General features: G+C 37.1%; 1 protein-coding gene across 2 annotated transcripts in view; it reads left to right on the top strand.

The window, feature by feature from the left end:
- The window catches only part of TRPC4 (transient receptor potential cation channel subfamily C member 4), a 208,226-nt gene that overhangs the window by 126,904 nt on the left and 54,685 nt on the right, over positions 1-26,637 (top strand). For both annotated transcript variants that reach the window (XM_025462421.3, XM_025462422.3), the window contains exon 4: positions 23,936-24,272. In XM_025462421.3, coding sequence (XP_025318206.1) covers positions 23,936-24,272 — 337 coding nt within the window. The remainder of the gene's footprint in view (positions 1-23,935; positions 24,273-26,637) is intronic.

A 26,637-nucleotide genomic window follows, 5' to 3' on the forward strand; every position in this document is an offset into this window, starting at 1 on the left:
TATAGTGCTATTTTATCTAAACTGATTCAATGTGATTTTAACTTGAGACTTTTATATACACACTAGATTTTTGTGATTATTCTGTGAGGAAGATTTTTAAATAAAATCTCATTTTAGGGATCCCTGGGTGGCGCAGCGGTTTAGCGCCTGCCTGCGGCCCAGGGCGTGATCCTGGAGTCCCGGGATTGAGTCCCGCATCGGGGTCCCCGCATGAGGCCTGCTTCTCCCTCTGCCTGTGTCTCTGCCTCTCTCTTTCTCTCTCTCTATGTCTATCATAAATAAATAAATAAATATAACCTTTAAAAAAAGAATCTCATTTTAGAGTATAAAATTAACCTTTCCTGGTCTAAGAGAGAATAGCTAATTGCATATTTTTACAGCATTGTATAAACCCAGGAAGTTTACTTCTCAAAACTTTACCTTGCTAAAAAAAAAAAAAAAGGTGCAGTGTATCTTTCTCTTCAAAAATTCTTTGTCTTCGGGACACCTGGGAGGCTCAGTCGGTTAAGCGTCTACCTTCAGCTCAGTTTATGATATCAGGATCTTGGGATAGAGCCCTGCAACAGGCTCCCTGCCCAGTGGGGAGGCTGCTTCTCTCTCTTCTTCTGTGCTCCTTCTCTCTCTGTCTCTCTCTCAAATAAATAAAATCTTTTTAAAAATTATTTGTCTTAAAATTTTCTTTTGTCTTCATTTACTTTGTTCTTGCTGTAGACTAACTAAACTTTGTGCTCCACTTCACATTCTCAATTCAAATGTTGAAACCTAACTCCCAAGGGATGATCCTGGAGGTCAGGTCTTTGGAGATGATTAGGTCAAGGCTGGAGCCTTCATGCATGGGTTTAGTGCCCTGATAAAAAAAAGATCCCAGAGAAAGCCCGCTCCCCTTCTACCACGTTAGCTTAGAGTTAGGTTTTCAATTTCTGCTTCAATTTGCTTGCTGGTTATGGGTCTGTTCAGATTTTCTCTCTTCCTATTTCAGTTTTGGTAGTTTATACGTCTCTAGGAATGAATCCATTTCTTCCAGGTTGCCTAATTTGTTGGCATATAGTTGATCATAATATGTTCTTATAATTGTGTGTATTTCTTTGGTATTGATTGTGATCTCTCCTCTTTCATTCATGGTTTTATTCATTTGTGTCCTTTCTCTTTTGTTTTTGTTAAGTCTGGCCAGTGGTTTATCAATCTTATTGATTCTCTCAAAGAACCAGCTCTTAGTTTTGTTGATTTGTTCTACTGTTCTTTTGGTTTCTATTTCATTGATTTCTGCTCTAATCTTTATTATTTCTCTTCTCCTGCTGGGTGTAGGCCATATTTGCTGTTCTTTCTCCAGCTCCTGTAGGTATAAGGTTAGGTTATGTATTTGAGACCTTTCTTGTTTCTTGAGAAAGGCTTGTATTGCTATATACTTCTCTCTTAAAACCACCTTTGTTGCATTCCAAAGGTTTTGAATAGTTGTGCTTTCATTTTCATTTGTTTCCATGATTTTGAAAAATTCTTCTTTAATTCCCTGGTTGACCCTTTAGTTCTTTAGTAGTATGCTCTTTTGCCTCCATGTATTTGAGTTCTTTCCAAACCTCCTCTTGTGATTAAGTTCCAGTTTAAAAGCATTTTGGTCTGAAAATATGCATGGAATGATCTCAATCTTTTGGTACTGGTTGAGACTTGATTTGTGACCCAGTATGTGATCTATTCTGGAGAATGTTCCATGTGCACTCAAAAAGAATGTGTATTCTGTTGCTTTAGTATAGAATGTTCTGAATATATCTGTGAAGTCTATCTGGTCAAGTGTGTCATTCAAAGCCCTTGTTTCCTTGTTGATCTCTGCTTAGATGATCTGTCCATTGCTGTGAGTGGGGTGTTAAAGTCCCCTAGTATTATTATCTATGTGTTTCTTTAATTTTATCATTAATTGGCTTATATAACTATGCTCCCATGTTAAGGGCATAAATATTTATAATTGTTAGATCTTCCTGTTGGAGAGACACGTTAATTATGATATAGTGTCCTTCCTCATCTCTTATTACTATCTTTGGTTTAAAATCTAATTGGTCTAATATAAGAATCAACACCCCAGCTTTCTTTTGATGTCCATTAGCATGATAAATGGTTTTCCACCTCCTCACTTTATATCTGCAGGTGTCTTTGGGTCTAAAATGAGTCTCTTGCTGACAGCATATCAATGAGTCTTGCTTTTTTTTCCAATTGGATACCTTGTTTCTTTTGATTAGGGCATTTAGCCCACTTATAATCAGAGTAACTATTGAAAGATCTGGATTTAGTACTATTGTGTAACTTGTAAAGTCACGGTTTCTGTATATTGTTTCTGTACCTTTATGGCCTGTGTTACTTTTGGGCTCTCTATTCATTTGAAGCTTCCTTTTAACATTTCTTGTAGGGCTGATGTGGTGATCACAAACTCTTTTAGTTTCTGTTTGTCCTGGGAGGTTTCTATCTCTCCTTCTATTTTGAAATGAGATCCTAGCTGGATAAAGTATTCTTGGCTGCATATTTTTCTCATTTAGCATTCTGAATATATTATGCCAATCCTTTCTGGCCTGCCAGGTCTCTCTGGATAGGTCTGCTGCCAGTCTAATGTTTCTACCCTTGTAGGTTACAGACCTCTTATACCAAGCTGCTTTCTGAATTTTCTCTTTGTCTCTGAGACAAAGAGAAAATTATATGTCAGGGTGTTGACCTATTTTTATTAATTTTGAGGGAGGTTCTCTGTGCCTCTTGGACTTGTATGACAATTTCTTTTCCCTGATTAGGAAAGTTCTCTACTATAATTTGCTTCAATATACCTTGTGCCTCTCTCCCTCTTTCCTCTTCTTCTGGGATCCCAATTATTGTAATATTGTTTCGCTTTATGGTATCATTTATCTCTCGAATTCCCCCCTGGTGTTCCAGTAGTTGTTTATCTCTCTTTTTCTCAGCTCTTTATTCTCCATCATTTTATCTTCTAGATCGCTAATTCTCTCTTCTGCCTCTTTTATCCTAGTAGGTAGAGCCTCCGTTTTTTATTAAAGATTTCATTTATTTATTTTTATTTATTTATTTTTAAAGATTTTATTTATTTATTCATGATAGACACACACACACACACACACACACAGAGAGGCAGAGACACAGGCAGAGGGAGAAGCAGGCATCATACAAAGAGCCTGACGTGGGACTCGATCCAGGGTCCCCAGGATCACGCCCTGGGCTGCAGGTGGCGCTAAACCGCTGTGCCACCGGGGCTGCCCGATTTTATTTATTTATTTATGAGAGACACACAGAGAAAGGCAAAGACATAGGCAGAGGGAGAGGGAGAAGCAGGCTCCCTGCAGGGAACCCAATGCAGGACTTGATCTTGGGACTTGATCGTGGGACCCTGGAATCACACCCTGAGGCAAAGGCAGACGCTCAACTACTGAGCCACTCCAACATCCCAGAGCCTCTATTTTTTATTACATCTCATTAGTAGTCTTTTTTATTTCAACTTGATAAGATTTTATCTCTGCATAAAAAGGAATTTATTTTATATATGCATAAAAAGGGATTCTCTAGTGTCTTCTATGCTTTTTTTAAGCCCCACTAATATCTTTATAGTCATCATTCTGAACTCTAGTTCTGTCATTTTATGTCTATATTGATTAGGTCCCTGGCAGTCAGTACTGCCTCTTGTTCTACTTTTGATGTGAGATTTTCTGCCTTGTCATTCTACCCAGAGAAGAATAGATGGACAAGGAGACAAGATACTAAAATGGCAAAAATGACCCCAGAGAAATATACACTGAACAAATCAGAAGAGACCCGAAATTGAAAAAAGAGAGATAAAATCAAACAGGAGAACAGAATGGAGCAATACATGGATATTACACGTATTTGGTCTGTTTGTTAGAAAACTAGATCCTAAAATTGTAACCAAAGAATAATCTATATGTACAAAAAAAATAAATATGATCAAAGGACAGAATGTAACTATAAAAATGAAGAATAAAGGACAAAAAATAAGAGAAGGAATATAAACAGAAAGGTAAACGGAATAGAGCAATAAACTATATCCTGAGTGTATTTTGGTCTGTCTGTTAGAAAAAAACTGCATCTCAAAATTGTAGGGAAAGAATAACATGTATGTACAAAAATTAAATGCATTGAAAGGACAGACTGTAACTGTAAAGATGAAAATTAATATACTTACTTCCAATATTTAGTGTAAAAATACCATTGCATACTTTTTACCTAGCACAGAGCTTGGCACATACTAGAAATTTAGTATGACTTATTGTAAATTATATAGTTTTCAAGCTTTCCTTTCTTTCTTTCTCTATATTTTCCCTGGTTTGCTTATGTAACTATTTACTTTTTAAAAAAGATTTATTTATTTTTTTTTATTTTCAAGAGTAAGGTGGGGCAGAGGGATAGGGAGAGAATCCTCAAACAGACTTCCCATTGAGCTTGGAGCCTAGGCAGGGCTATATCCCACAACCCTAAGATCATGATCTGAGCTGAAATCAAAAGCTGGATGCTGAATCAGCTGAGCCACCTAGATACCTCATAACCATTCAGTGCAATCCCTATCAAAATACCATCAACTTACTTCACACAGTTGGAACAAATAATCCTGAAATTTGTGTGGAACCAGAAAAGACCTCAAATAGCCAAAAGAATGTTGAAAAAGAAAACTAAAACTGGTGGCATCACAATTCTGGACTTCAAGCTCTGTTGCAAAGACAGTATGGTAGTGGCACAAAAACAGACACATAGATCAATGGAACAGAATAGAGAACCTGGAAATGGACCCTCAACTCTGGTCAACTAATCAACAAAGCAGGAAAGAATATCCAGTGGAAAAAAGACAGTCTCTTCAACAAATGATGTTGGGAAAATTGGACAGCTACATGCAGAAGAATGAAACTGGACCATTTCCTCACACCCTACACAAAAATAGACTCAAAATGGTTGAAAAAGACCTACATGTGAGATAGGAATCCATCAAAATCCTAGAGGAGAACACAGGCCAGCAACCTCTGACCTCAGCTGCAGCAACTTTTTGCTAGACACATCTCCAAAGGCAAGGTAAACAAAGGCAGAAATGAACTATTGGGACTTCATCAAGATAAAAAGCTTTTGCACAGCAAAGGAAACAGTTGGCAAAACCAAAACCAAAAGGCAACTTACAGAATGGAAGAAGATATTTGCAAATGACACATCAAGTAAAGGTCTAGTATCCAAAATCTATAAAGAACTTCTCAAACTAACACCCAAAGAAGAAATGAGCAGAAGACATGAACAGACATTTCTCCAAAGCAGACATTCAGATGGCCAATAGACACATGAAAAAATACTCAACATCACTCAGCATCAGGGAAATACAAATCAAAACCACAATGAGATACAACCTTACACCTGCCAGAATGGCTAAAATTAGCAAGTCAGGAAATGATAGATATTGTGGAGAAAGGAGAACCCTCTTGCACTATTGGTAGGAATACAAGCTGGTGCAGCCACTTTGGGAAACAGTAGGAGGTTCCTCAAAAAGTTGAAAATAGAGCTACCATATGACCCAGCAATTGCACTACTGCGTATTTACCCCAGAGATACAAATGCAGTAATCTGAAGGGGCTGGATGGAGTAATTGGGTGATGAACATTAAGGAGGGTGATGTCATAAGCATAGGGTATTATAGAAGACTGTTGAATCACTGACCTCTGCCTCTGAAACCAATAATACATTACATGTTAATTAATTGAATTTAAATAAAATATTTTTTAAAAGAATCAAACCAATAATTAAATTTGCAACAAAATCATATAGTTTCTTTTTAATATCAGCATCAGGTTTATTTATTGAGAAAATAATTTTTCTCCAAATTCATAGGACAGAGTAATAAAGCCAGTTATATATAGTGTGCTATATATCTTTGACTTCTTTTAGAAAGGGTATCTTATTGTTTGCTCTTCTTTTTTTAGCCCTCAGCCATATGTTTAGACTCAGCCTCTTCTTCCATGCTAAACAGCAGTAATAAAGCCATAAAATAACCTAGACACAATTTTGTAAGCAGTAGATAAATTCTTTCTACTGTGGCTATTTATATATTTACTCATTCATTCTAAAAATATTTCTCAAGAATCTTCTTTGTACCAGAAACTGCAACACATAGATACAGAGATAAATAATGTCAAATAGGTGAGAGAGTATGCAGAGATAAATATATCAATAAGGAATTAGCTAAAATGTCATGCATTATAATTGATGCTGATATATTTATATGTAGAGAAAACCCACCACTGTGAAGGGGATTTCTGGAAGACTTTCTAAGGATGAAAGCTGGCCAGAGCAGAAAAGGATGACGTGGTTACTGGAGTGGCTGAATGAGGAGGTGGCATGTTTGAAGCAGAGGGCTATGGAGCTTAGAATGTCTGCCTTCGGGAAGAAAGGTGAATGATGAAAGAAGATATAATTTGTCATTCTTTAGTTGCTTCACCTACAAAGTTTTGCCTTCCTAACTTAAATAGTTATTTCACAGTGATTACTGATTATCAATAATGTTCTTGTTAAACATTACTTCTATACTCTTCATAAGGGCAAGATGATCTGTGCTTTGGACTTACTGACATCTCCCCAGTGTAATGTGACTGATGCTGATGATGCTTTGGGTTCCTTCAAATTTGGATATTGAGCAGTATCTGGATGCTGGTATTTAGTACCAGAAGGTATAATCACCTTTTAGGAAATGAGAGAATGTTCCAAATCCTCAATGCAAAACATATTCCCAATCTTTAAAAACATAGCTATCTTTTGAGGTCAATATGACAGTGACACTGTGAAAAAACTATCCCCAAAGAGACTTCCTGTTTATTTATTTTTTATTTTTTATTTTTTTTGCCCAGTGTTTTCCTGTCTCCACAATACCCCAGTAATTAAAGATAGTTGAAAGAAAGGCAGGCAGGGACAAGGCTCCTCAAGAGAAAACTACCCTTAAAAGGATTTTACACCACCATGGCAGGGAACCCTCCACCCTTTTCCATGTGATAGGTAGATTACAAAAACCTGATTGGGTGACAGGCTTTGGGAGTGTTAAATTAAAACAGCCCGCCAAAAAGCCCATAAAACCCCCTACACTTAGAAACTCTAGTGGCAAAAAAAAACTAAAAAAAAAAAAAAAAAAAAAAAGAAACTCTAGTGGCAACCGTCTCGGGTCCTCTCCCTCTTCTGGAAGCTTCGTATTATGACTCAACAAGTTTTACTATCACCCGATAAACTTTGCTTTGCTGCCCACCGCTCTTTGGTCTATTTCTTCATTCTTCAAAGGGACATGACCAAGAACCCAGGGCTCTAAAGGAAAAGAAATCCTTTGAAACCAATGGAAAATTTTCTCTTGAACTTAGTTCCAGTTGGAGGAAGACATTTCCTTAATCTGTGCAGACTTGTAACTTGTACAGACATGGACAGAAGATCGTTGTGGTAAAAATGAAATAGTGAGAATATATCAATTTCAAGAAATTATGTCATTAAAGACTTCTCTAGCCTTTTATTAAATGAGAATCTTCAGCACTCTGAAAACATAGATATCACTTGGATGGCATTTATTTACATGGAGAAAGAAAAAGGAAGTTTCCTTGCCACTCTGGACTTGCCGCCTTTTCACTTTCAACTAACTAAATGATGTCCTGAAAATTGGGACTTTGAAATTAAATATATATTTTATATAACTTTACTATTCTTAAAATCTGGGAATAGGTATGAAAATATTCCTTTTTTTAATTCCTATTGTGACTTTTGAATTCTTTTGGGACTAAGGAATGAAGCACCTAAGGGAGTGTCCGGAGTATGAACCATGGTCTTAACTGAATTTTGTAAAAGGAAAAAAGCTCAAACTTTCTTGAGCTTTCAACAATGTTTAGGGCAGAGTAAAATTACTGTGATGGAAATAGAAGTAAATATTTTGACTACATTTCTTATATGTGTGATGCACCAAAATTGCATTATAAATGTTTGGAGGTGGTTAAATAGTTACTCACAGTTGGCAATAATATGTCTAGATGATGGTAAACAGACAGGTTCTGTTTGTTATCAAATGGACTTTCTACCACTAGAGAAGAATTTAGCAAGACATTCTTGAGCATTTGCAAAACCTCCTTATAGCTTTCATTTACTTCTATTGAAAGTCTAGGTACCAAAAATAAAGAGGCATTGTGTGTGATTATCATTATCTTTATTATTGCTAAGATTGTAACTCTACTTACCATCAAGTGTGGAAGCCTCTTATCTGTCTGAACTGAGCAATCTCATCCCTATTTTAGGATAGAGAGGACACAGGCAAGGTTGAGGACACGATGGCTGCTTGCCCTTCCTCTTCCCTGAGTCAGTATAGATAGGAGACTCAGACCAGAGACAGGATTAGTGGAAAGAACCCAGGGTGGAAAGGCACAGTTGTCTCAGCTCCGGACCTAAATCTCTGTCATTCACTATCTTTTATAATTTTTTATATACAAATGAAAGATTAAAGGTGAATCCAATTAGCTGTAATTTTGTATGAATTCCTTTCATCTCATAATCAGCTATTCCTGGTTAAATATAACAGCTGTAAAGGGACGGTCTGGTTCTGCCGCTAGGAAAGTAGATACACAATTTTGGATGTCCCAGGGGAGCAGGAGGATTAAGCGTCATTGGATTACCGTCCATAGGACTCCCTGAATCATACTCTGTTGTTTGGGGCAAGGTTGGACTGGATACTGATGCTGACGTAGGAAACTAAATAGACATTGAACTCTTTCTACATGCTAGGCATATTTATAGAATTTACTTTGGATTTTATAATCAGATTATAAATGCATAACTAACTCCTAAACACTGTTCACATCTTGTGATATTTAAGGAGTACTACTTGCTAAATGTCAGAGAAAGACAAATACCATATGATTTCACTTATATGTGGAATCTAAAAAACAAAACAAATAAACAAAACAAAACAGACTTGTAAATACAAGAGAAAAATCTGGTGGCTGCCAGAGGGAAGGGAGTAGGGGGATGGGCAAAATAGAAGGAGATTAAAAGTACAAACTTCCAGTTTAAAAGAAATAAGACACAAGGATACAATGTATGGCATAGGGAATATAGTTAATAAAAAATAAAGATAAGTACTGAAATTTTTTAGAGACAATCCTTAATGTACAGATTGTATTATGGAAGCTTATAACTTGATAAAATGGAATTTGGGAATGTATTTACCTTTTGGAACTGAGTGATACTGAGTACTGAGAGTTCAAAACACAGTTTGCTTTAACCTATCAATATATGCTGCCTAATATATGTTCCTAATCTTATAAGAGAACAAAACTTTGAATGTACTTTTAAAGTGTTTCAATTTTATATGAGTAGAAACTATAAAAGTGATTCTATAGAAACTATCTGCTGTATAGAAATTAAAAGTGATTTTAAAAAGACTTTTGGTTGATTTGTATGCATTTTTAACATCTGGATTTTAACATCTGGACCCCTAGAGAAGGAACTCTTCTGAAGGGAACTCTGGAGACTTCTTAGATCTGAAGGGAGAAGGCAACATTCATGAAAACGTGGACACAGACTTGCAAGCCAGCCTGGGGCAGAGTGAGGAGAAGCCCGTGCCCACTGCCCCTGTGCTCAGCCTGGTGGCACTGGCCCCAATGCTGTCCCGAAGAAACCCCCCTGGTGGCAAGTCCAGCCTTGTCCTGTGTTAGCTCTGATTCTCTTGAACTCTGTCGTTTTGTTTGTTTTCTCCATGCTTGTGAACTGCACAGCTTGAGCCTGACTGTACGTCTGTTGGATTTGTTTCATTAAAAAAGAAGCACTTTATGTAAAAAAAAAAAAAATCCTGTTTTTTTTTTTGCACAGGAGTCTAGAATTGGTATTTTCTTCCCAATGTTTGTATATCATCAAAAGTTTTATATTCAAGGAAATAATTTCCTTGCGATTGGTTTATCTTTTTTTTTTTAATATTCTTGCCTCTGCTTGATTACTCAAAAGAGCAAGATAGAGAAAGAATATCATTACTGTCCTCTTTTAAAGCAGTATCAAGAGCACTGAAGAGTGCTGAAGACCATGCTTATTACCACCTTCAGACCTTGCCCCTCTTTCATTGATTCTCGTGGAATTGAGCCACATTTCTCTGAAATGAATTTTCTTGCCAGCTGTTGGAAATACTCAGCCTCTGTGCTCCTTGTCAATATGTATTTTTCAAGAAAAACCTGATCTTCAGTAGCTCCTAAGCATTGACATCTAGTCTGGACTGAAGCAACCTTATCCCACAATCAAGCAACACGGTTTATCCTCCTAGGAAGCTGCCTGGACTAGTTCACATTACATTAAGAAGTGTGCTAATGAGACACTGCTAATTTTGTCATTCCTGGGGAAAACACAAGAGTATAAAGCATCCTTCTCTGTAATGTTGAGGTTAAGAACTTTGGCCAGAAGTTTCTTTGGAAATTTTTGAGTGATCAGTGCCTCATTAAATGGACCCATAAACCTTAAGCCATGTTCAGCATCTAATTCAGTTAAGCAAACATTCATTGACGTATCACAGCCAGGTACTGGTGCTAGGGATCATGTGATGGAACATGACAGACCCTTCTCAAATAGCTAACTACACCCCCCTAATTAAAATGCAGGAGCTTAGGGCAGTAAGTGCAACCGTAAATGTATGTCCAAGGTACAATATCAGTACTGAATTTAAAAAGAACAATTGCCTGTGGGAGTGGTCAGGAGAATTAGCAGCTGGGTTGGAGAACGTATAGGAATTCACTATGAGGAAATTGAGAGAATGCAGAACTCCAGACAGAAGTAGCAGCATATGCAAGCCTGCAATTACTGGAACGATCCAGATGTGGTCAGAGCCCGAATGGTGTGTATGTGTGAAGTAGAACTATGCAAGCTGAGGGAACGGGGTGAAGGAAGGGGGAGAAGGTCATGGTTAAAGGAGCTAAGGACCTTACAGGCTTTGCAGAAACCTAAGGCTGTTTCCTGGAGTCCGTGAAATAGTCATACAGACTCACACAGGAGAGGGAAACACAGTTAAATTTGCATCTTGTGAGGATCCTCTCTGAAGTGTGGTGCATAGGTGAGGAGAACCCAGAAGGCAGAAAACAGACTAATTGTCCTAGTTTGGGCCTGAAACAATGACATCTGATGTTATGATAATACATCATAATAATCTGAACAAAGGAGTGGGAGTGCAGTGAACCAAGGAGGTGAATACAAAAGAAAGAAGCCGGCTTCACAGAACTGGTCACAGAGGGGAGGATCATTCTGACTGTGCTTGTGGCACCAGCAAGACGGGGACAGGCATTTTTAAACAACTTGACTGAGGTAAAATTGACAGACCATAATCTGCGCATGCTTAAAGTGACAACTTTGACAAGTCTTTATAATTGTGTCCATCTGTGAAAACATCACTACAATTACAATAGTGAACATACCTACACCCCCACCTGTTGCCTTTGCCCTTTTATAATTTTTCTCTGCACACTTAAGTAACTGCTGATCAACTTTCTGATCATGTTAGATTAGGTTGCACTTTCTGGAGTTTATATATATGGAATTATACAGTATGTGCTCTATTCCCTTCCAGCTTTTTATTCAGCTTACTTATTTTGAGATTCAACTGTGTGTGCACATCAATAGTTCCTTCTTATTGCTGAATAGTCTCCCATAGCAGGGTCATGCCACATTTTATTTATCCATTTACTGGTGCACAGAAATTTGAATTGTTCTTGTTTTTTGGCTATTACAAACAAAATTACTATGACTTTTGTATGCAAGTCTTTATATGGACATATGCCTTCTTTTGCATAAATGCCTGGGACTAGAATGAGTTGATCATGTGGTAAATGTAGGTTCCTTTTCTTTTTAATTGTAAACTTTTCCAAAGTGATTACATTTTGATGAGCAATGTATGAGGGTTCCAGTTTCTGCATATTCCTACCTATACATATCATGGTTATTTTTTTCTATTTTAGCCATTCTAATAGGTGTGTAGTGATATCTCGTTGTGGCTTTAATTTGAATTTCCCTAATGACAAAAGATGTTGAGCATCTTTCACATCTTTATTTGCCATCAGTAAATCTTGATGGTGTTTGTTCCAATCTTAGGCCCTTTACTTTTTTTTAAATTTAGGTTGTTTTCTTGTTATTGTACCTGAATGGTTGAATTATATATGGTCAGAGGGAATTGGAATTAAACAACATAGTTTTTTGATGCCAGGAACTTTCTAGATCTTAACTTAGGCCATGAGTGGGTGGAGAGGGGTTCATGTTTCATCTAGGTAAATGCTGTGCCAATAAATAAATAAATAAATAAATAAATAAATAAATAAATGTATGTTACAGCCCAAAATAATTAATTCTGAACTCATCAAGTTATACATATCCTGTAACTTTCCAGTGGTAATTTTTCAATAGAAAAAAAAAATCTAGGGCAGCCCCGGTGGCGCAGCGGTTTAGCGCCGCCTGCAGCCCAGGGCATGATCCTGGAGTCCTGGGATCGAGTCCCACGTCAGGCTCTCTGCATGGAGCCTGCTTCTCCCTCTGCCTGTGTCTCTGCCTCTCTCTCTCTCTCTGCATCTCTATGAATAAATAAATAAAATCTTTAAAAAAATTTTTAAAAATCTACTGGTAATTTAACTTGAGGAATATGATCAAACCAGGCAAAACTGTAGGTAGTTGGAGATTTCTATTATATAGCTGAACTCAGATGTCTTCTCTTAGATCATCAGCATCTATTATATTTTTCCCTGTGTCCTTAGGGTTGTTCACTAGGTATATAGTGCTGATTCAGATCAGCATTTCATGCTTCTTATTATTTTAGCCACGAAAGCTTTGGCTTTTGTTGTTTGTTTATTCTCATCCTATTGTGTAAAAGCCCTATCCCAACTAGGTAACACTGGTATATATACTTAATGCTTTGCTTGCCTCAGCAAGGCACTATCTCATGCCAGTTAAAATGTACACATCTCCAGAAAGCCCTTAGGAAGAAAATTTAATTATAGTAGCAGACTCATATAGGAGATGGTTTTATGTATAGAATTTTTTTACAATCTTAAACTTGCATCATATGGATGGATGGCTGCCTATATGCAGAGTTCCCTCACATCATAATATTATTGATAATTGCTTTTCTTTATTCTTTCCACTCATTCTGTATTATCAATCCTGGTGGAAGAATAAGGAAATAGAAAAATAGAGTTAGAAGAGGGAGGCAAATTGAATGTAGGGTGGAAGACAGAGATTTTTAACATTTACAGATTTGATATGTATTTGGGACACTTAAAAGAGCAATTTTTATGTAAACTATAAAACTAAAAGCTAGATGCTAGACAACTCCTAGAAAATGAGTAATTGGGAATTTGGGGGGACTAAATTAAATTATGTCCCCCCAAAAGATATGTTAGGGTCCTAACAAGTACCTCAGAATTTGATATTTGGGAAAAGAGTTACAGCAGATGAAATTATTTAAGGTGAGGTCATATGGCAGTAGGCTAGTGCCTTAATCCAATATGACTGGTGTCCTTGTAAGAACAGAGAAAAGGATGTGACGTGAAGCACACACCTATGTGATAAGAGAGACAGATTGGAATAACCCACCTGCAAGGGAAGAAATACCAAGGATGACCAACCACTACCAGAAGGTAGGAAAAGACAAGGAAGGATTCTACCCAGAGTCTTAGAACACAGCCTTCTCAACACCTTGATTTTGGATTTTCAACTTCCAGACTATGGGGACACCCGAGTGGCTCAGTGTTGAGCATCTGCCTTTGGCTCAGGTCAGTGGTCCTGGGGTCCTGAAATTAAGTCCCGCATCAGGCTCCCCATAGGGAGCTTGCTTCTCCCTCTGCCTATGTCTCTGCCTCTCTTTCTGTGTCTCTCATTAATAAATAAAGTCTTTAAAAAAATAAAAATAAACTTCCAGACTGTGAGATAATAAATTCTATTGTTTTAAGCCACTTAGTTTGTATGGTACTTTTTTTCAGCAGCCCTAGGAAACTAATACAATGAGCAAATATATTTTAATAAAGTCTTAGCAATCATATGAAGATCTACTCCATATATAAAAACTTTTAATATTCACATGGATAGCCACCTTGGGGGTAGAAAAATCAGTAAAGTTCTCATATGCTCTCATCTCCTGTGGGTTGCAGATGGGGTTTCTTTGAAGAATTCCTACTGATGGCTACAAGTCTATGTTTTCAGTAATTGTTTCCTCATGGGTAATAGCTTATTCCTGATTTTAAGGTCATTCTTCACACAGGCCTCTTGATCTGTCTATACAGAACTGAGATGTGCATTTGCTCAGGGAGTTCTCATTAGGCTACCCAGGCCAGGATGCACCACTGGTGCTCAAGATGGAAGTCCTGAAGATGATAATGTGGGAGAGGACATTATACATTGCTCACTTTTAAGAACTGTAACTCAGATTGTTTTAAAAAGAGAGGGGGATGCCTGGGTGGCTCAGTGGTTGTGTGTCTGCCTTCAGCTCGGGTCGTGACCCTGAGGTCATGGGATCGAGTCCCACATCAGGCTCCCCATAAGAAACCTGCTTCTTTTCTCCCTCTGCCTGTGTCTCTGCATCTCTCTCTGTGTCTCTCATGAATAAATAAAATCTTAGAGAGAGAGAGAGAGAGAGGCCTATTAGTTAATAATAATTGTGAGGACTCGAGGACTAGGTTAGAGATAGGGTGGAGGGATGGAGAGCTGGGCCACCATGGGAGGAACTTTGCGACAAACCTTGAGGACCACAAGAGGGAGGGAGGGAGAAAGAATGGAAACTGACACCAAGGAATAATTCCCTTCAGACAGACACACTTGATGCAAATTCTTCTCTTCTTTAGAAAGTGATGTCAAAGGTTGGTGGAGGCATATGAAACTTTTCTCTGGCTCTTTGATGCACTGTGTATGTCCATCCGTCCTCTCTATTGCCCTACATGCTGGAGTAGAAAGCGCTGGCTGGTCAGTTACTGTGTGGGCTCTGCTGTTTCCAAAATACATAGCTTTCCTCTCTGTGCTGTAGACTAGTTAAACTCATTCCAACCTCAATAAACAGATAATTAACAACTGAGGCTTATTTTTAGCCCAGGAAATGTGTTAGCCGAGAGAGAGAGAGAGAGAGAGAGAGAGAGAGAGAGAGAGAGAGAGAGACTGAAAAGCTGTTGTCAGGGAGGCAGAAAGGAGTTCAGTGGCAGGAAAAGAGATTAGTGAGCATAAAGGAAATGACTTTATTCTTGACCTTGAGACTAGGGAGAAAAGCTTGTCTGTTTATAGGATCTAACACATTTGAAACAAATATAACTTCACTTATATCATCTATGTGTATAAATTGGCAGAGTAGATGAGAGACTGTTCTGTGATATCAACTGTTGTTTCTGGAAAGAAGGCATAAAGACACCCTGTTTTGCAGGGTTTTGTACAATGCAATTTTCTCAAAAACAGGTGCTTGATGTTATGTGAAAAGAGGGAAGAGAAGGGGGGGACGGTAACTATATCCTTTCAGCTCATAAGGGTGACTAGTATTCCTTCCCACTGTATCTCTTTTTTTCCCTTACGGATTCTTGTTCCAATGGAAGATAGTAGAGCAGATTTCAGTCCTCAGGAAAAGTTTCCCCAGGAGGCTCTGAGTAACAGTGGAACACCCTTTGTGAACATGTCATTCTTCAGTGCAGAAACTGTTGGTGGCTCTGCAGAGACTGGGGAACCAAACCATTGAAGGCTGGCCAGGATGGGGACCATACTTGCATCTGTTTTCCATCTGCCATTCTCATTATTCACCTACATGATTCACCAGGCAAATGGTGGTTTCTTCAAAACTGTGCAATTTTCTACCTCCACGTTTCTACTCATTTTTAAGAAAACTTTTAGATAGCCACCTAGAAATGACTGGCAGTTTTTCATCTATCTGCCATGATAGGTTAAAACAATGTTTCATATACACCCTGAAGAGGGGTATTTATGAATGGATATGGAATTTCTACCAACTGCTGCCCATTGTGATTTTCATAGAACTAACAATATCTATTGACTGTACCTTCCCATTACCTAAATTGGGTTTTGTTTATTTGCCACATTCAATAATTTAATGTATTCAACATTGGGTTTAGCACCTCCCACCTTATTCCCTTTGCCTCTGCGTTTTCAACTTCCCATTACTGCCCACTCACATCCCAGATCAGTTGCCAAACCCATTTTGAATTTAGGCCCAGAAATGATGTAAGAAGTTAAATCCTGCCCCTGCCTCGCCAACACTATCAGATGGAGTTCAGTTGTCATCTTCCCTTCTGGATATGGAGATGTCGGAAGTGGTGCCCTGGTAGTATGCTTTGAACTATTTCTTGAATCCCAGTCTGCAAATGTGAATTTGACATTCACGCCCAAGGAGGGTAATTGGATGATTTGATGATTAGCTAAGAGATTCTTTGAACTTAACAGGGGTTTCTTGGCCAATATAGTCTGCAGAGGACAGGCTATAAAGTTTATCAATCGGTCTTCTTGACTAATCTCAAGATTTTTTGCCAATGCCTTCTCAGATATGATTAAATTTTCGCTCATTTTTTTACCTTCTAATGAGGCTAATAAGTCAGTCTGTCAACTATTTACTTCATTGCTATTACTTTATAGTTAAATGATTATTAGTATCTTCTGAAAGTAAATTCCTTGTAGAATCTTTTAAAACTAATCCCCTATTTTGTGACATTATGCTAATTAAAATGAGTTATATAACATGAAAATATATATCAATTGGCATAACTGTAATACTCTGAAATTCTGAAAGTGAATAAATATTGTGTATTTTTGTATAAGAATGTCAAGTGACTGTGTATGGACATGGACATATGTATATATACACATATCCTCATGCATGTAAATATATATGTGGCTGTATGCAGTAATGATAATATCTAGCATTTATTGAACTCCAGTATAATCTAGGAATGCTCTATTCTTCATGTATTAAGTTCAGTTAATTTTATAATAACTTTATATGATAAGTGTTTCTATTATCCCCATTTTACAGATCAGGAAAAAAGCACACTGAAAATTTAATAATTTATTACCATTCTCACAATCAGGAAATAGCAGATCTAGGATTCAAATCCTCTTAATCCCTATGACATCCATATATATATAATATATTGACAATATGATTTGCCATTTGACTTTAGGGTCATGTTGAAGGTAGATTATGATGCATAGGGTAAAGATCTGTCAGAAACTAGGTATGAGAAATCCTTTCTTTTAAGATTTTATTTATTTATTCATGAGAGACACAGAGAGAGGCAGAGACATAGCCAGAGGGAGAAGCAGGTTCCATGCAGGGAGCCTGATGCAGGACTCGATCCTGGGACTCCAGGATCACACCCTGGGCCAAAGGCAGACACTCAGCCTCTGAGCCACCCAGGCATCCCAAGAAATCCTCTCTCCTTTTCTGATCCAGGTTCTTCACCATCTATTCACGTCTTTCCTATTCATTGTGTCCTGATCTGTTTCATGCTGGTCTAGGAACATACCAGGCAATTGTATGGTGAATTAGTTAGCTCTTATCTTCTGGCTACCATTGAACTATGTTTAGCTTTTCCACCTACACAATAGTTCAGTGATTTGATGGGGAATACTCCCTTAATTTTTTGGTATTTATTTCTGTAATTAGATATTACACTAATCTGCATCATAGAATATGCGCTAGATGTGTGACTTCTATGCACCTGACAAGAAAGGCATCTTCATGAACAAGATTTGCCTGTTCATAGTCTCAATAAGAGGACTGACCTTAAAGGAAAGCAAAAAATAGAAAAAGTGGAGGACTGGCCTATATTACACAAAAAGTCTTCTTCTATAAAACAGTGGTTCTTATCATTTGTCCTTGGACTAGCAACAGCAGCCTCACATGGCCACTTGGTAGAAATGCAAAGTTTAGGGCCTCACCTTGGACCTACTGAATCAGTAGTACTGAGGTAGGCTCAGGAACATGGGTTTTAACAAGCCTGGAGGCAGTTCTTCTGCTTAGTCGATTTTGAGAACTCTCCACTGTGGCTCATTCCCCTCACCCAACTTCTCATACCAGTCGTAGCTGGAGTTGGCTTAAAACAAAGTCCTGCAGACATACACACACCATACACCCAAGCACACCCACTCCCTCACACACAAACTTGCTCCTAGGATTTATAAGTAATCAAATATATTTACACCAAATTAAAAGTACTCTTTGAGCGTTTATCAGATACAGTGGAGCTAAAGAGAGCTTCCTTAGACACCAAATCCTTTAAACCAGTGTTTATCAAATTTTAACATTCCTAGGAATCACACTGTTAAATGTCAGTCCTATTCAGCAGGTCCAAAGTGGGGCCTAAGATTTTGCACTTCTGGTGAGCTTCCAGTTGATGGCGATGTTGCTGGCCTTAGCCCACACTGAGCAGCAAGGAACTAGACTCAACCATCGCCTCAGTAAAGACCCATGTCTCAAATATGGCTGTGGTTTCCTTATTACTCTATCACTGACATATTCACCATTGATAATGACCTTTTAGCACAGGGGATAGCTCATCTGACCATACCTGTCTCTATCCTCAAGTATCTAGCATGATATTCTGTTAAGTCTAAATTAAAATACCTCGCCCTTCTGCTGTGCCTATCAAAATTCTACCTATTATTTCAGATTTAACATTGAAATTCTGCTCCCTGTCTTCAGTTTTTCCCAGGCTACTTCGTTTTGGTACAATCCCTCCTTTACTTTCTATTTTTTAATGCATCATAAAATGCTCTGTATTAGGTTCCTAATCTGTACCATAAAGTATGTGCTAGATGTGTGACTTCTATGCATCTGATGGCAAAGGCATCTTCGCTGAACTAAGTTTGCCTGTTCATAACCTCAATAAAAAGACTGACCTTGGGGGGCCTGGGTGGCTCAGTGGTTGAGTATTTGTCTTTGGTTCAGGTGGTGATCCTGGGATCCTGGGATCGAATCTCTGCATCTCCCTGCAGAGAGCCTACTTCTCACTCTGCCTGTGTCTCTGCCTCTCTCTGTGTCTCTCATGAGTAAATAAATAAAATCTTAAAAAAAAAAAGAAAAAAAAAGACTGACCTTAAGTGAAGAAAAAAGAAAAAATAGAAAAATAGAAAAAATTAGAATAACTGGTAGACTGGTCACATGATCAGTCCCCAACGTATGTTGAGTTCTCAGAAGACAAATGTGTCTGGTTCTTACAGATCTTAGTCATCTCCCCATTTATCTAGCCAATGTCCAACTTCTAGATGATGTTATTGGTTTAATTAAATTAGAGAGGACCAGGTGAAAACGATGTTGATTAATAAAGTAACAGCGTCTGATTAGTTATGCAGTATGGCTGTGCTCCAAGAGACCAGAATGGCTTTAATTAGGAACACTAGAGCTATCTCTAAGAAACAGGGAGAGGCCCAGATGGTTAAAGGGCATTGGGAGCTGTAAAGGAAATTAGGGATTGAAGTTGAAGAAAGCGTTTTTTTAGCTATGGACAAAATAATTCCCTAAAGCTCCTTGGCCTACAAATAATCCTTAAACCCTGCCTGCTATCAGTATTACAAAATGAGCTATTGAAAAGCATTCCTGGGAAGAGGAAATAAAACCCCAAAGGGTATAGATTATTTTTTTAATTGCTCAGAAACAAACATTGAGACCCAGAGGAAACTGTAGTCCTTTTTAAGCAAGGAAACCAGATTGCCTGTATGTAAATCACTATGATACAGTCAACTCAAAAGTTTCAACTGTCTGGAGACTCAACTCAACTCAGACTGTCATATAACTATCCGACTTAGCCAAGATGCATAAAGTTGCCAGGCTGGTAGTCCCCAGAATTTAGATTTTGCTTGCATAGAGAATATGGCTGCAGTCTGAATCTTGGATACAAACTTTTAAACTAGAAAAAATATTTAAAAACTAAAAAGATAAAGAAAGGACAAATACCAAGTAAATCTGCTCAATTGTTATTTTAATGACTAGGGCTCCATTAATTTTGGAACTCCCTTCTGTTGATTATGTCCATATCCAATTAAGATTTAATTCCTCCCCATGCAGCAGTGAGGTTTCCTGTTTCTTTGGTTTTAGTGTTTAGGTTTTTTATGTTTTTACTTTGTAGCTTTATCCTTTCTCTTGATCATTTTTTTGTTTCCTTTATGGCATTGAGTGTTTTAATATTTTGAGTAGTAGTTTTAAAATCATTAATACTGAATCTCTCTTTATTTGTAAAAATTAGGTTTCAGTAATCTTTACAGTTTTTTAATATTTTGAATTCCATGACTCAGTGATTCTATAAATAATCATGAGATCAGACTTTTGAAACTTTTTTAAAGGTTATTGAAAGGAGGGATAGAAATATTTTCTTTTTGTGTGTGTCTTTTATAAATGCATGGCACAAATGTGAATTTGAACGTTCCTAATGTTTTAATATGAATTTTAATGTGATGGCAGGAGTTGTGCTAGAATTGGCCAACAACTGTAGGGAGAAGAAAGGCTGTAATACAGTGTGTCTGAAGAGTTACCCAACTTCCCCCAGTACTGGGAAGGTACTTCCTGTGACTCAATGTGCCATAGAAAGATGATGTAGAGGAGGTGGGAGCTAAGGGCTCCCAGGATGCCACAGGCAATATATAACCCATCTTGAAAGTACTTTGTTGAAATGAGCCAGTGGCAGGCGTCGGAGAGAAGATGGCTCTTCTCTGAGGGTGACTTTCAGAAGTAGTTGGGGTAAAGCGGAGTGTTCTTCTAAATAATCCAAATAAACCGAGACACTAGGAATGGAAAAAGAGAAAGAAAGACAGGAAGGAGGGGACAAAGAAGAAATGAAGTACACAGTGAAGCATGAAGGAAAGAAAAAAGAATGGAAGGAAGAAGGGACACATGAGTTAATGAAATGTTTTAATCCACGTTGGCAATTAAAGACTAAAAAATCGTGTAATATAGAGGTTTAATTCTTTAAATCCTTATTTTGGTAACCACTATGAAACCCATTTTATTTTCATGAAAGTCTATTAATTAATAGCATACAATTTGGAGAATGTGGGTATAGACATAGTGAACAGTGTAGTAGAAAGAGAATGTAAAACCATTGTGAGGACATTTAGATTTATAGTGATTCTTAGGAATACTTTTTGGGTTATTTCAATCCTATGATTATTACAGACTTGTAGTCAAATAATATCCACATCTGGGGAAACTTGTATGTTATATACACTCACTCTTGCTCTTCTTGTACTCCTATCTTTGTTCTTTATCTCTATATAAGCCTCACTGTGTCTGTGTTTAGTAGAAAATCAGGTACACTCTTCGTTTACTAAGCACATATGTGTACTTTCCAATAATCAAAGAAAAAAAAACTTTTAAGAAAAAAGCATTAGTAAAAATTAAGGCTGGCCTAGTGCTTGGCAATGACAGGTGTTCTAAAAGGACTAAATAATTTGCTTCCTGTAGGTAATTTAATACAGTCTATATGTGTATGTTAGGCAATAGAAATATTTCTCTAGGCAAACCTTAAATGCTCCTTAAAAAGTTATTTATTCAGTTGTTCTGATGTATCTCATGCTGTAATGAGATTTTGGCCAGAAAGGGCAGACGTCATTAGTTCTAGAATTTACCCAGATCATGTTGAACAAAGTACATACCTTTTTTTTTTTTTTTTTACCTCTTCTGCGAGTTTTAAGTATGTTTTTGTTTTTAAAGATTTTGTTTATTTGAGAGAGAGAGAGAGAGAGATAGCGAGCATGAGCAGTGAGGAGAGAGAAACAGGCTCCCCTTTGAGCAGGGAACCTGATGTAGGGCTCAATCCCACGACCTGAGATCATGACTTGAGCCAAAGCAGATGCTTAACTGACTGAGTCACCCAGGTGCCCCTTAAATATGTTATTCTACTTAGTCCCTTATTGTATTTCTTTAATTTGTGAGGATCAGTGAGATATTATAGCAACTGCTTGTTAGATCTTGCATTTTCTTAAGTTTAACTCCTTTTTATTAAGGACTTTTAGTTGTGCTAAGTTCTAATAGTATGAGGAGTGTTTTATATGAAAAACCAGAAAGAAGATGATAGACTGATTTGCTTATAAAATGCTAATGGGAAGGATTGTGTATGTGTGTTGGAGGGGCAACTCTTAAAAAGAACAAGGCTTGTTAATAACTTACATCACTCTTTGCCATTACTCTGCAGATATATCAGCAAGAACTCTATTTTTAGCTTTCTAATACCTGACTTTGGCCAGAAAAATAGGCAAGGACTGTGTTAAAAGCTATTCTTTGGATTATAAAATTCTATTTTACTAATTACTTACAAAGTAATAAAGATAGCCCACATCATCCAACTCTTAAAGAAATGCAGTATTATTTTATCTGTATTTACTTAACCCATTATTATAAATCTAATTCAACTTAATTACTCATTTCTTTGCTCACTATGTTCTTTGATGAGTAGGGTGTCCAAGACAAGGTTATGAGAAATAGTTGCATGAGAAATCATTTCATGTCCAGTCCATATGTTTGAATTGATATTTTAGTCAATCATCCTCTCTCTCCTTTTACTCTCAAACAGCTTTTAGTTTGTAATAATCAAAGCTCTTTATGTGAACTTTGGGATTCTTTGCTTGCTCACCATCAAAAAAGAGTAGGAGCAAAGTCTTGTCTAAAGAAAGTCCACACAGGCTAAGGCTGAAGAAGAAAAATGATGCCAACAGAATTTTCTTAAATTCCTTTCAAGAAACTAAAGCTTCTATAACAGTCAGTCTGCCCATAGGGCATCCCTTAAATACTTCCTGCTAGGGTATGTTCTCTCTCTTCCACTATACCTTATACCTTGCCTTTAATTGCTTTCTCCTCTCCTCTGTTTATACAAACCTGCCCCTTCAGAGCCCACATCTACTGGGAAGCATTCTTGTACCATTCCATCTGGAAGAAATAACTTCCTTTGAATTTATATAATGCCTGGCTGTGAGTCCCAGTGAGAAAGGTAGCATGCAGAAAAAAATCCTAGACCAGTTGGTCAAATATTTTATCATTTACTAGAAATGTATCCTTAAGTAAATTTACTAACCTCTCATAACACCCTCTATCCTCATCCTTAAAAGAGAGTGAGGTCTATGCTATATCTCCAACATGTTGTCAGGATAAAATGATGTTAATGTTTGTGAAATGTTTGGCATATGGTAATTGATTATTCTTAGGCAAAGTATTTGTTTTATTTCCACCAAATTCAGCTGTGATGATTTACATTGTGGTAATCCTAATATGCTTTCATGTATGTTTTTTTATTGCCCCAACTCAATTAAAAGTATATTTACTTTTTCTGATGATGAAAGTAGTGTTTATCATAGAAAATGTTAAAAATATACTGAAATATAAAAATGAAAATCTAATGTAATGTCATAACCGGAAAATAACCAGTAAGCCAAGAAATAACCACTATTAACATCTTTTCTTGTGCAATGTATAATATATATATATGGCAGTTCTTATGTATGTATGTATATGTGAGTGCCTTTGTACACAACTTTGCTCACTTATCAGTGTATCCTATGAATATTCCTGTTCTCCAGCTGTATTTTTACTTACTCAAGTACAACCATGATTTCTGTTATGTCTGGCTAAGCACATAGCACTATACCTTGAGTATAAAATGTTAAATAAATGGGCTTTATTCACAGAATGATTTAAAGGATTTTTATTATTGTTTATAAAGTGATTGTTTTTTTTAGATTTTATTTTTTTAAGTCATCTCTATACCCACAGTGGGGCTCAGACTCCTAACCCCAAGATCAAGAGTCACACACTGTACCAAATAAGCCAGCCAGGCACCCAGTATAAAGTCACGTAAAGCAGGACTGGTGACTTTAAAGATAAATCTGTGGTCTTACTGATAAATTGAAGCCACGTCATGTAACACTGACTCTTCCTTTTCGCTTCCTTTCTGTTTAGTTTGTTGCTCAACCCAATTGTCAACAACTGCTTGCGTCTCGCTGGTACGATGAGTTCCCAGGCTGGAGGAGACGACACTGGGCGGTGAAGATGGTGACATGTTTCATAATAGGACTTCTTTTTCCCGTCTTCTCTGTGTGCTACCTTATAGCTCCTAAAAGCCCACTGGGACTGTTCATCAGAAAGCCATTTATCAAGTTCATCTGCCATACAGCGTCCTATTTGACTTTTTTGTTCCTGCTGCTGCTTGCCTCTCAGCACATCGACAGGTCAGACTTGAACAGGCAAGGTCCACCACCAACCATCGTCGAGTGGATGATATTACCGTGGGTCCTGGGTAAATGTGTTACTATAGAAAATATAATAAAACCGTGTTGCTGCCATGGAATTTCATTGCCCAGTAAAGAATATTCATTAAAGTCTTGGATGTAGGAATATTTAAAGCAGGTTCTGATTACTGTAGCTTCAAGACCTGATCCCCAAAGCTAAATAAATACATTGCAAGTTGTGGGGGACTTGCCCCCAGATGCAGCCTATGAAATGTAGCCATAGGTTTTAGGATTCCTGATTTTAATGACTTCACATCCTATGAATGATTTTCTGGGTTTGTTTGTTTGCTTGTTTGTATGCTTGTCTTTTAAAGACTCTCAACATAGCTGATTGTTCTAATTTTCTTAATAGGTACGCATTCTAAAAGACAAATAGAAATCACTCTGCAGAATTAGTAATTCTATACATAAAGTAACTATGACCATTCTTTAAAATCAATCCATTTAAGTTTGTTTTTGAAATTATATATTTAGTCAAAATAAGGGGAAATTAAACACTGGGACATCCTCTAATCTCTCTCTCTTCTTTCCGAAGAAGGAAAAATGTTTTGGGATCTTCAGCAAATCATGGTAAGGTAGAGAACCTTAAAGTAGCTGGTTAAAAGCTTTGTTTTCCTCCTTTCTTGTTATGGAAGCCATAGTTAAAATTTACATTTTAATCATTCTTTCCTCTATCCTACTGTGGTTTGCTGAGAAATCACATTTTCTCAATTTAGCCCATCATCTTAAACCTCTCTGGTATATCCATCTCATCATTTAGTAATTGGAAATATGTGAAAATTTCATGATTCACAGTCTCAGAAGATCAGTTTGGCTTAACTGTCAAAACTACTGGTGAGACTGTAAAATTACTGGAAAAGGCAGGAAAAAAAAGGACTGACTGTATCTGAATCTGAGATAGATAACACTCTTCGATTGTAAAGATTATGAATACTCTAAGTACTGACAATAAGGAAAGTTCATAGTAAAGAGATTTGATGTTTTCCAAATGTCCTGGAAATGAATACCTTCTTAAGTGAACTGCAAAATAGAACAGATTCTCATTAATCTGACATGTGTAAAGTGTGATTTTGCTTAAATTAGAAGAAAGGTTTAAATAACCTGTGTCCTTTTTGCATAAAATGATTATGACATTGCAGTTGATATTCAATATGAAAAAGGACCCTGCCTATTCTCATTTAAATGAAATATCTCACATTAGGAATATGTTCTTTATGGAGTTATCTCCATAGAAAATTTCTTGGAAACAATTTTTTTTTAAGATTTTATTTATTTATTAAAGAGACACAGAGACAGAGAGAGGCAGAGACAGGCAGAGGGAGAAGCAGGCTCCATGTAGGAAGTCCGATGTGGGACTGGATCCAGGGACTCCAAGATCACGCTCTGGGCCAAAGGCAGACGCTAAACCTCCTAGCCACCCAGGCGTCCCATCTTGGAAACAATTCTTAAAGAAGCATTGAGGAGGCTGAAGTTTCCATTTGGGTAACTTATGTGCATGTCTAAAAATTCTGGTATTCCAAGTGAAATACAGAATATTTAATTTTGAAAAATACTATAAATACAATGCCACATATGCAAATATAGTATTTCTAGACTTTCCTGTATGCAATTAATGAAAACATGTAGAGTACTTTCAATGTAGCGCATACAGTGCAGGGCGATAGTGATACAAAAGTAGAAGGAGAAGAAGAAGGAGAAAGTCCTTACCTTTATGAAGTTTAAATTTTACTAGAGGAACTAGATAGATAATAAACCACAAGATAGGTTGCTTAATGTCAGAAAATGGTAAATAATATTAAAAAATAGAAATTTCAAGCCTTTAGTAACTCGTACAATTAAGAGTCATTGGCTGCCTCCTACTTGCAAAACTTGTAATAGAATTTTCCTTGAAAGTTGGCTAGAAATCATATCCAAACCACAGCTGAATGGTTAAATAAGATACACATTTAATTGTGATAATTAAAATTCCAGCCTAGAGAAATATAAGGCAACATTTCCTAAAGATATCTGACTTCAGGGAGTTAATTTATCTGGGAATTTTTAGGATTAAAAGAGTTTTCTAGAATAAAAAATATACATGAATGATCCTCTTGCTTAAAGAGAATTTTCTACATCAAATATAAATATATCTGTCAAAACAGTATATTATTCATCAAAGCTGATGAATTCTAAATACCTCCCATCTAATAGTGCAGTGTTTTACTAGATTCGTGATTATAAGGGGGTAGTCACTATGTTATTGGGCTCTTGTAGAAAACGCATTGCATTTGAATATATTGTGAGTTGTCACAACCTCTCGGGGTTTTCAATATCTTCATCAATAAAATGAAAGATTTAGAGTCCCATTGAGTCCTAGTGTCCTGTGCTAGGGGG

This window comes from Canis lupus, chromosome 25, assembly GCF_003254725.2.
Source record: "Canis lupus dingo isolate Sandy chromosome 25, ASM325472v2, whole genome shotgun sequence".
Classification (NCBI taxonomy): Eukaryota; Metazoa; Chordata; class Mammalia; order Carnivora; family Canidae; genus Canis; species Canis lupus.